The 12,724-nt window shown below is 26.7% G+C and overlaps 1 protein-coding gene across 4 annotated transcripts in view; it reads right to left on the reverse strand.

Annotated features, from left to right (window-relative positions):
• LOC105433954 (uncharacterized) overlaps nt 1-8,427 on the reverse strand; it is a 35,219-nt gene extending 26,792 nt beyond the window's left edge. Inside the window, exons 1-3 of one of the 4 annotated variants that reach the window (XM_011649475.2) lie at nt 8,206-8,427; nt 7,415-7,850; nt 4,378-5,740 (exon numbers count right to left, since the gene is read on the reverse strand). In XM_011649475.2, coding sequence (XP_011647777.2) covers nt 4,378-5,253 — 876 coding nt within the window. In that variant the 5' untranslated portion in view covers nt 5,254-5,740; nt 7,415-7,850; nt 8,206-8,427. Of the gene's footprint in view, nt 1-4,377; nt 5,741-7,258; nt 7,386-7,414; nt 7,959-8,031 lie in introns of those variants that run through there. The other 3 variants (XM_089083009.1, XM_089083010.1, XM_089083011.1) reach the window with 3 other exon arrangements.
• Nucleotides 8,428-12,724: the final 4,297 nt, after the last annotated feature.

Here is a 12,724-nt window from a genome sequence, read left to right on the forward strand (position 1 = left end):
AATGTAGAACGCGTGATGTAATAAACTATACAGCGATAAACGTAGTACAAAGTGAATACAAGAATAAGTGTTCTATAGCATCATACAAATGCAAATGAGATTAAATATGAAATAATATATTGTTACATCTAGTTCGTTTTATTACGTTTTGCAGCATTCACAATTCATTGTGCAGGACCAATTATATTTGCAATTATCGTATTAAATAAAATTAATATTTTCTTATAAAAAAAGATTTAATAATACATTATGCAATAGCAAACTATATCAAGATGCAATTGTGCAATGAATTATATTGACATATTTACATTAATGTCAATCAATTGATGTTCGATATAGATCATCTTTTTTTTACAATTGCTAATTCTTTCTTGTAAATTTAATGTATTGTGTTTTATTATTTTTGTATTATTTTTTTTTCTATATTAATGTTTTTTCTTCAATTTTAGAAATGGTAAACTCGCATTTTTGAGCAAAGATGAAATCATTGAATATAAAACACACTTATAAGATAATATGAAATATATAGATAATACACATATAAGAGAATCATGAAAACAAGCACAAGATAAATTTGTGCTTATTTTTAAAATTAATACCCCTATCACGAATTCACATATGTCAAATATGATCTTTATTTATGAGAAAAATAATAGCTTATGTAAACGGGAAAAATTATTATGTCCATATCATGGAATGAAAATTTTTCCATCGCTTATATTTTATCACTCATACACGCATCATTACTGCTATACACTTTATTGACTTTTAACAAATTGTGTTTATTATGTATTATAAATGAAAATGAAATTATTGAAAAAAAAACATCTTTGTCTATTTAAGCAAATAAAATGCTATTCTTTATTTTAATATTACAAATAATACAACAGCTGAAATATATTAAAGTAAATAAAAAAGATTTTCACAATTAAGAACTTCATTAATAAGAACAATTTTTAGAATAGAATTATAAAAGATAGAAATGTGTAATATATCTACTTTACATTTACACAAATGTAATAAATCTTTAAAATATATATTATACAGTTATAAATTTATTTTTAAATATGTAAATATGTAAATTATAAGTAAAATATACAAATTATAAGGTATAAATATAAGTATAAATATAATTTATTAATAAATATAACAGATATATAAAAATCGGTCTTATAATTAAATTGTATTAAAACTCAATATTTTCTATAATCAATAATAAATTTGCGTGTTATGTTTTTTAAATATGTTGTAATAATCTTTTACACAATTAGCTCAACAAAATGATGCTTTATCTTCTTATAACTATCTTTACAATTGTAAAAATAAACTTTATCTCGCTTTCGATATTTAATTTCCGATAAGAAAGGATGACTTTAAAATTTATTTGCTTTTGTTCTCAAGTAATAAGTCAGTAGAATTTAATCTCTTCTGATAATTAAAGATAGTTTTAATCTCTTCTGAATCACATTGAGAAATTCATAATATGATCAAGTATCTGAAGCGTACAGATAAACATCATAACATGGAAATCAATATTAGTTGGTGTGTAATGACTTTATTAATAGCAATGCAGTATCCCTACAATTCCAGTATCTTTTGCTCATAAAAATATTAATGCTGCAAGATATTTAAGATATCTTTTTCTTTCTCTTTGAAAGAAGATATTTCTTAAGCAACAAATATATAAATAGCCATTAATTAATATGCAGGTAATTCAAATTAAATTTTTATATATCTTTTCCGGAATAATTCGTGGATAGATTCTTATAAAATGATTTTACAATCTTTTCTACAGTAAAATTTACGTCTTAAATTTTGTTTTATAAATAATTCTATTTTAATTTATATAATTTCATAGTTTTATCTGTTATATAATAGTTATAAAATTCTACATTTATTTTATACACAAAACACATGGTTAAAACGTATAAAAAGATTAATTCCTTTAATGCAACATTTACTTTTTCCTGTTTATTTCATTTACAAGAATTTTCAAGTTACGAATGCTAAGTAATTCAAATGCAGGAATGCTTATTATTAATTTCTGAACATACTTACAATTCCAACTTATATACATATTTGATATTAATGAGAAAAGAAGAAAAAAGAACAAATGCTGATCAGTGAAAATTAAATTTCACGAAACATATACACATATTTTTAATTACACAGAATTTTTGCACATAAATTACTCTCACTTCTTAATGTCTTTGGTGAATAAGTTGAAACAATGAGATAATAGATACAGATCTGTGCGACAATAGACAGTTAGTAACTTAAATATACAGATAATAGCAGGAATAATAGCAGAACATTAAAGTCGCAAAGTTAAGGATATGAACGTATTTATTTTATTTCTAATTATATCATTAAAAGTTTAATCGATATTATATTAAAAGAATTTCAAGTTTATTAATAAAGCACAATATAATAGTATCAATATCGTATAAATATAAATGTTTTTTATAGAAAACATTTTTTTCCAATAGAATATTTTTCATCGTGCATTGATCGCGAAGAAAAAAACTTGAATATCTTTCCAAATCTGTCTTCGGATAAATATTTCTCAAAATTATTTTATGAATATGTTTCTCTTGCGCGTATTATATTAATAACGTGTCTGTGATTTGCAGAAAGATATTTCAAAATACATGTGCAATCTTTTCCGCCTCTCTATATACACCCACCGATGGCGATATCAATGGCTATGCAAAAAGCAGATTCCGCGCGATTCACGATATGTCGACACACCAAGTTGCGATTATAAACAGCGAGCAGCAGGAAGTGGCAATGCACGTCGATCCGTAAAGATGAATGGCGGTTGGTTATATAAGCAGTGGGAGTATTTATACATCAGTCCAAAATAGTTGAGAAACCACATTCGGAAGCGGTCCGTTTATCTGATAGCTGACATACTTTTTATCGCTAAAATATTATCAAATCAAAGAATAAAAAAAATATCATGTTTGATGAACTGAAAGAATATTGATGTAATATTTAAATATTTATTTTACTCTCTTTAAGCATACTGGCTTTAAGCATATTGATGATTTATTACATTGTTTGAAGTTCATATCTTTCTTGTGGCGTCATATTTATCAATTGTGATAAAATGATTGGTATTGGTAGGTCGAGACAGGCTCCATTTATTTATGATGTAAACCGATTTATAAACATGATTTTTTTTCTCCATTGCAATACCTTTAAGGAATCGTATAGCGGATGCAAACTATTTCCAACTTGTTGATGTTTCAGATTACATATGCTTGCCTTGATGTTCTACTCGTGCGAACAGCATACATGGTCGATCACGGTAAACCCAATATTTCAATGTTTACTTGTCGAGATTTATGACAACATATGTGGAAGAAACACTCTTCTAACTGATATCACGAGTGCTCTATATTCTGAATTTCAAGGCCTTACATTTTCAACCGTGAACTCAACGGAAAAAATCATAAAAATAATATTTTTCTATATTCACATATCTTCCGATAATATTATTATATTCAATTTTGAAGTCATATATCATTTATATCATTTAGTCATTTAATGATTGAATTCTGTTTTTGAGATGTACGCTATTTTACAAATTAAATTTTATAAAATTACGATGAAAGCATAATAATTAAACATCCATTATACATCATTCAGTAAATAACATGTATAATAATATTGTATGTGCACACTGTCATAATAAATGTAGTACGTGCATTAACCACTTAATAATATCATTTAAGTGGAAGATATCCATATATAAACGGACACGCAATCATTGTTAAAGTAGTTAAAAGATAAAAAAGATAAAAAAAAATATTATAATAATTCATTAACGTTCTAAAGTGCGTCTTACTATTAAAGTTGAATATATATTGTTTCAATATTTATTAAATATCTCTTAATATAAACAATTTGACAACATTTTTATTTCATATTTTCTCAAACTTTTAATCTCTAAAAATTAATCAATTTTTAGTATTTATATTTTCTCAGAATTAATTATAATTATCTCGAATTATTTTTAAGAAGATTTATTTTAATAATTCAGAAGATCTATTTTAATAATAGTAACATTAACATAAATATCGTTACCCTCTTAGAAAATAATCAGTAAACAAGTTATTTTTAACATGTGACATTAAAAGAAGAAAAAAATACTCTTCAATCAGATACGTTAAACTAAAATATAACTTGAAATAAGATATAAAACTTCTTTATAAAAGAAAAGCAACGTAAGAACAATCAATATTGCCAATATATTGCCAATAATATATATGTATTAGTTATGTGCATATACAACATAAAAATGTTATTTAGAACAGACGTTCTAAATAACATTTTCATGTTGTATATGCACTGTTCTGTTAGGAAACTTACCGGGATTTGATTGAGATTGATGTCGGATTTCTCCCTATTGGAACAATTTGCGGTATAACCGGGTTCCTGATTGAATCGCCTGCCGAACTTTAAGAGATTTCTCATAATCATGGTATTCATCACGATGATAAGTACGAGCGGCACAATCAGACTCGCTATACTATCGACGATGCTGATAATCTGCATGATTTCCAGGTACTCGATTTTCAACTCGCAGACATCGTCGCCGCCCTGGTTCTTCACCACCCCGGCGGTAACGAAGGAATATGAGTGACAGGCTAAAGCGAGGATCGTTAACACCAGAATAATCGTCTTCGCGCGCGCCACGGTGCACATATGCGGTCGATGCAGTGGATACTGCACGGCGATGAATCTCTCGACGGTGAAGGCGACGATCAGCCAGACGCTAAGTGAGCTGCAAACCGCGCTGACGTATACCAAAGTTTCGCACCAACCATTATTATTAAAGACCTTCCATCCAATCGTACTGTTAAGCCACACGAGAAGCAGGGACATGAGAAAGCTGAAATCGGTGGTGGCTAATGCTGCCAGATAGTAACTGGAGCTGCGAAGCTTTAAATGCGTCTTAAGAAAAACCACGCACGACAACAGGTTGCCCACCAAGCCCAGCAAAATGATAGACGGTATGTAGTACAGATGGCAGAAATCCAAAAGAAAGTAGAGCGAGGGGCAAAAGCTGTCCGATTCCTCTTCCAACTCGAAAATTGTTTCAGCACTGTAATTTTGATAATCGTAGAACGTCAGATTCTGCTGATTCGGCGACACCGATCTTCGAAGTCGCGACAGACTGCCGATTGTTGTCGGTATCTGGTGACATCTAAAAGATTTACTCGATAGTTTTTGAAACATGAACATAGTTGCTCTTGAGTATGCAATTTTATTGAGACAACAAAACTTTCTTCGATGATCGTTGATCCGAGAATCTGTTCTATCTCGCGCAGTCGACTCAGTTGCGATGCGATTCAGTGTAAAATGCACATTGCCATATTATTAGCCAGTCTTTACACTCGTTAATGTGACATCGTTGATATAAACCAGACTAACATGAACTACCAGAACAGCATGAAATATTTGAATCGGATACGACAAGCGAAACGATTGGCCAATGGAAATTTCCACTTTTTTCGAAACTCATAATTCACATTGATAAAATTTGCCGAAGGCAGAGGCTGCATGTACTGCACGTTTGACAAGAACTTGTTAAAGTCGTAGATAATGTCGCTAACATGAACCACTTCACTGTTCTGCACAGAATTACGACAAATTGCGCGCAATAAACGAAGTAGCAAGTTGTTTGGCAGAGATTCTCTATTCTTCTTCCATAAATATGCAATTTTACACTCTGCGAAAATAGTGATTAAGCAAAAGTTTAAGATAAATATTTAAATTTTTAAATTTATAAGCAATTAAAATAAGTAATAAACTGTAACAATATTATACATAAACTCAGATTGAAAATTAGATGTCTGATTAGACATCTGATGTCTGATTTACATTGAAAATTTAATACATCTTTATCTAATTAATTGTCAAAAAAACTATAATTAGAAGATTATTATCTGACACATTCGATTCTAAACGGACACAACGAATGCGTATAGTCGCTGACACGAATGACTACTGGTCCTTGAACGCAAAATTACATTTAAATGTTTCAAAGTATTTGTATTTGTTCATCAAATTTTTTTTCTATCTAAATGTTCATTTTGGATAACACGATGACCATTTACACTTTAAGTTTTATTACATTCAATTCAGCGATGTATAGTACATCCTCAGTGATATACAATTGAATAGTATAGTTTCATGCGTGTTTTGCTCGATAGATTTGATTTCATTCGACCATTTGGTCGTTATTTAACTTATTTTTCAAATCCTACATTAATTTGTATTCATTTTGTTTCATTAAAGCACGCGCTAATTTAATTTTGAGGAAACCATGAGTCCATTATGTTCGCATCAGTAATTAGCTCAACATAACTAAACTATTTAATTATATCTTAATGCTGGTAGTTTAATAACAAGATTTTGATTATGAACAAAATTTTGATTTCATATCTGTATTGATTTTATATCTGTATTCCTATATCTCTCAATTCCGTATTAAAGTGACAAGATGAACAAACTTGTAAATCTATTGACTGAATCCCAATTAGAGTATGCAATTGAAAGCAATCAAAATGAATCTAAATGTAAGTACATAACTATTCACACGCGTGAAATTTTGTACAATATATATCTTTCAAACAGAACTTTCATGTGATCCGTATAACGTATCGCGTTAATCAAGATAATACAGTATTGAATCTTAATTACAATTTAATACAATTCCTCGCGTTTTCATTAACGAAGAAAAGAAAAACGTAACATATTAATAGATCATCTAACAACTTTCTATAATAGAAATTTTAATTGTTCATTTTTCTTTGTCTACGTCGCGTAAATTAAATATTAATACATTAAAAACTGATTTATTTATTCTCGCAATTTGTAGTATATTGGACTTCGGTATAAACACGGAAATAGTAAAATTAATAAACAGCGTGCATGTTTCTGCAAGAATACAATTTTATTGTATAGTTCACTTCGCTATTCACTCAACCTTGACTCGAATAGATTCCGAATATCTGGTATACAGTCCGGATTCACAATGATTGTAACGTAGCAGGAAAATTCAACAATATCGCCTTCAGATGTCACGCGTATTGAATAAAAAAATATTTAAAAAAACTATAATATTGATTTATATTCACATATTATTATATCTTTTAAATCGTATTTAAATTTCGACATTTACTGAACACGTTTTCATATAAATAAATTTATTTTTATAAACAAGATAAATGGTTTCTTAACTTACACTTTACACGCACATTTCATTGGTTTTTATATTTTTATTAATTTTTCTTTTATACAAGCCATTTAATTTATTTAAATTTAAAATATGTATAAATTTTATATTTTAAATTTTTTAGATAATTATGGTATTGAGCTATCGTTAAAATCTTTGACTTACCATTTAATTAAATTGCTAATAATTGCTGATTTGCACAATTTTATTTAACATATATTGTTGATTAATCTTTGAATAAAAGATATTTTCTTTATAATTTTAAATGAAGAATATATAATGCTATCTGCCACGCTTTCAAATGTTATGTATCATAGGGAATAGGACCATTTATATCATCCGATTTTCTACACGAATTTTTATCATTAATTCTGCCTTTTCCCATTTTCTCGTTCATCACTACGCGTAGAAAATTCACAGACGGAGGCTGAAGATATAATATATCTTCCTGATGTAGCAATGTCGCACGGTATTCTCGCTGATACATTCAAGGATTTTCACCGTTACTTTATCTGACGACATTTTTTCATGATTTGGTTAAAATCCCACGATAGATCACTCCATGTCTCCTTAATTCATCAATCCTTAATCTTATTAATCACTGAAACACCGATTTTCTTTTTTTCGATACTTTTTCGATAAACAGTACATTCTGTTAAAATCTTGTAAAAAAATTTCCAATCAAATTTTCTCGTGACTCGAATTGTGACTAGAAAATGCAATATACTCTGCTATTTTTGTTTAAATCAAACCAAGATCGCAAAGAATGCTCGGAAACGTACGTGCCATTTGTCACTGGGAATTCTGTTGATTTTATCGATAGAACAATCGAACTATCAAATTCATTTTAAAAGCTCGTTAAAAAGAATCCAAGTTTCAAATGATTCGACAAAAATAGCGCGTAATTGCTATATTTCAATTTAATTTTATCCTACGCAAGCAGAACGCTTAAAAACCTTTCAGTTATCTGATTCCATTGATAATTAAAGCATGGAATAAAAGGGCTTTAGTGAAAAAGACTCCGGACTTTTTAACACAATTTACGCCGAACGTCACACGTGTGGAAAATTTTATATTTTTTTATATTCTTATTATATATTTAATTTGAGACCGTGAAACGTAGGAAAATGTACGCGTCGTGCGTGAGAAACGTCGTCGGGGAAACTGGGGGAGCGGACTACTATGCGAACGCATCTGTGCCAGCCGAAAAGTTTCGCCGCATGCGCTTTATAGAGATCCTGCCGGCGTCTCGACGGACGCCGCTGACATCGACGTCGCCAGCATCGATGGGGTTTCCCATCGTTACACATCCCATCGTCTCACAGCTTCCAGAGAACGATTGCGAAGGATGAGTACACGCTCCCTTTAATTTTAAATTAATTGAAAGAAATCCATCTTCGAATCTTGATTTTAAGATCTTCAGAATCTCTACACGATCAAAAATATATTATTAAGAGATTTTGAACGTGCCAAATATTTTAAGATCGATATAACAAAGAAAATACTTGTACGAATTCTACATGAAAAACATCTCATTTGAATTTCAATTCAAGATAAATCGATTTTTCTGATGAAGTCATAAAGGATTCCGTACCGTCTATGTGAAATTTCCTGACACCTCTATTGTAGAAGGATGGAAAATGAACTATTTGAATAAAACTATTCTTTGTCCAATGACGGACAGACTTTTCGCCGAACAATATTGCCGAAAACTTCAATAGGTTTTGTGTTATGACCCGACGGGACTTCAAAGACTTTCAAAAATGTTACTAACTATATATCAATTTCAACAATTTAATGAACTTTTAATCTATAATATTAATAGGTTTAAAGCTAAAACACTTAAAATTAAAAATGTTAAAATATAAAAGATGCTGACGTATTTCATAATTTCTTATTGAAATCAATTATTGTGCCAGATATTGAAATAAAATCAAATTTATTTTTTATGTAATTGATAAATTTGTAATTGATTATTTATTATAGTGGACTTATCTTTTATATATCGTGAAAATTCAGTTGTTTATATATATATATATATATATATATATATATATATATATATATATATTTTTTTTTAAATTGTGCAATTAATCTTTCAGATATTGAATATACCTGGTAAAGCATAGATTATCGCTACTACAAAGTGAATACTCAGATTACAAACTTAGAAACCGATAATACTAACTGCATTAAATTTGCTTAGCTGAGCGTTAAATTAACTTTGATTTTCATGAAAAATGAAAGACATTCAATGACAACCGGATATTTCTTTAAAAAAGAGAAAAGTAGATAATGTGTCACTCCGATTTTATTAACTAAATCTCACATCGGAAATAAAATTATTTATAGACACATTAATCTTCTTATATCTCGATTCTTGAATTCATACAAAGATAAGACAATTTTTCACTTTTACTTATTGTGATTCTTCTTATCAATTATAAAAGCTTTTCAAAAAATTAATATATATACTTTATATATAAAAAACTTTGCTATTTATTTTAATATTACTTCATTTCTAAAGATAATGTTTTACTTAATAATAATTATATTTATCTAACATATACATAATTCCATTTAGACAATGCAATCTCAATTATCTTTTCAATCAACCCTTCACTACGTTTTCCAATTTAATGGCTTCGTTGATAATGTAATTTTAGTGCTACAATATTGAGCAACAATAGTTTACTAACTTCTACACATGTCACAAACTGTATTTTGCTAATTAATAAATTAAATTACACACTGTAGATTTCATACAAAAATTAATAAATTTATATACGTAATACGTACAATTCATGTTAGGTTTCTTTTGAGAATTATATTATAATAATATATGATATTATTTTAATTTCGGCACAAATACAATAGAATTATAGGAACACAATGCGGAAATAGATATAACTTTAAAATAAACTTTCTGCATAATATAATCTAAACTGAATTTGGAATAACTATAGCATAATAAACGCAGTATAAACTATTTTGCAATTTCTATATGCTGAATGTTCCTATTTCTAAACTGCATCTCGCATTCAACATTGATCTATGTAGACATTTGTCCTACCATAAATGCTTTCGCTTCATAAATGTTTCGGTTTAGCATACGACTACATTGGTTTTAATAAAGATAACAACATGTTAGTGAAATGTTCTTAACCATATTAAACAAAACACAAATTTTTATAACATTTTTATAATGCATATTTTTATAAAATAAAAATTTATATTTTAACATAAATAATCATTAAATTAAATATTATCTTAATTCTTTAGTATTCGAAGTTTTAAAGCACACATGTTCATGTTTGAAGAGTCAATTACGACCAAATGGCTTTATCAGTTATCATGTATGCATTGAATCCAAAGCATATAACAATGGAGCAAGTTTACGAAATACAATACCAATACACATGTAGTACACATACTGTCGATATGACAATAATATACAATAAAATTACAAAATAAAGTTTTAATTTAAGTTTATTTATATTTATGGTTTTTATGTTATGTAATATCAGAAATATGCTTTAAAATTTAAAAAACGTTGAAAATATATAAAACATATATAGTATTTTTATTTTAAATAGAATTTTTTATTTTATTTTATATTTTTATTTTTTATTTTTATTTTAAATAGAATTTTTTAAAATTTGAATACAAATAGAAATATAAATATATATTTTTCAAAATTATGATTCAGTACTTTTATAATGTAATATTAATGATACATTTTACATATCAAAAAAAAATGTAAAAAATTTTTTATCAAATTTTCTTTGTTAATTTTTGTTTCATTTTTATTTAAATGCTTAATTTCTGATATATTTTAAGAATTTTATATTATATTAATTGAAAGGGATTTAATATAAATTTAATATAAGCATTCATATGAATACTTCAAAAAATATAGTAAAGTAAAGTTTAAGTAAATACTTAAAAAGTATTTACTTCTTATTTAATACCAGTATACGTGTATAGATTTAAATTGTCTGCATGCATGGTTACAGCTAATGCAATATTCAGGATCGATACTTTAACACAAATATGAAATTTGCAGTTGCTTTCTATCGTTTCCTATCTATCTTAATAAATACAATTTAAATTTATTTAGAGTCATCTTTAAATACATATACAATGTTTCTTGAATTTAACAAAATTATCAGGACTTTTTATAATAATTATATATAAGTTTATCCTTTTTATATCGTGGCATTCCATTTCTATTTTGATAATTAACCTGATAATGTAAGTATAATATAGATATTCAATATTAAAAATTTTTATTGTATTCTATAATAATTAATCAAATATTACAATAATAACTGAAATAATCTTTATGTGTGTAATGTGCTATATGTGTTATACAAAATGTTGAAAGAGCTGTAAATTATCATATTAAATTTGTGAAAAAATTCCTTCAATAATATATATTATAAAATATATGTTTATAATGTTAATTTTTTATTTTATTATAACATTTTTTGTTTTGAAAATGTAATATTTTTTATTGTGCAAATTGAAATCACTATTTATAATTAATTATGTTACATTTATTTATTGATACATTTATTAAATAATAACTCTGTTTTAGCTACTTACGTAATATATATATATATATATATATATATGTATATGTATAAAGTTATATTGTGTGTATATTTATATATTTGTTATTGAACTTACGTTATTTAAAATATGTATAAGATCTATTTAAATATGCATTTAAACAATTTTCTTTATTCCAATTAAACAGAATTAAATTTGTGAAAAAATTCCTTTAATAATTTTTGGCAACTTTAATATAAATAATTTCTTTTCATACAAATTTAATAAGATATTTAATAAGATATTTACTAATATATGTTTACATATAAATAATATCTAGTAGTATTTTTTTAATTATATGATACTAAATAAATAATATATGAAAAGTTTTAATATACAATTAGTTAATATATATAATATATAATGATTTATTTATTATATAATAATCTATTTAATTATTAATAAAAAACGTAGAAAATAAACGCAAAAAACTCTATAACATCTATTAACCAAGAAATCCTCTAAAAAATGGACACTAAAATTCATAGTATTAACTGCATCGTCTGATTTATAGGGCGGACGGATTATTACCAATTTTAATACGGACGGATATAGTAGCGGCAAACTTTGATAAATGTTAATATATTTTTGATGAATGCACATTCGATGCAGTGTAGGTTGAGAATATGAATGTCTTTCTAAGCAACAATAAGAAATTATATCTAACATAAGGGAATAATAAAATTATTGCTAATTAAAACTATAATATTTGAAGTCTCAAATCTTCGAATAATTTTCAGTTACAGTTTTTCGATAGTAAAAAGTTTGTTTAATTAATTTAAAATGTATAAGTACTAACATTGTCGTAGTAGAAAAATAAATAATACTATTCTTTCTTAAATATTCACGCTTATATTATTC

This window comes from Pogonomyrmex barbatus, unplaced genomic scaffold, assembly GCF_055798465.1.
Source record: "Pogonomyrmex barbatus isolate J1 unplaced genomic scaffold, ASM5579846v1 scaffold7, whole genome shotgun sequence".
Classification (NCBI taxonomy): domain Eukaryota; kingdom Metazoa; phylum Arthropoda; class Insecta; order Hymenoptera; family Formicidae; genus Pogonomyrmex; species Pogonomyrmex barbatus.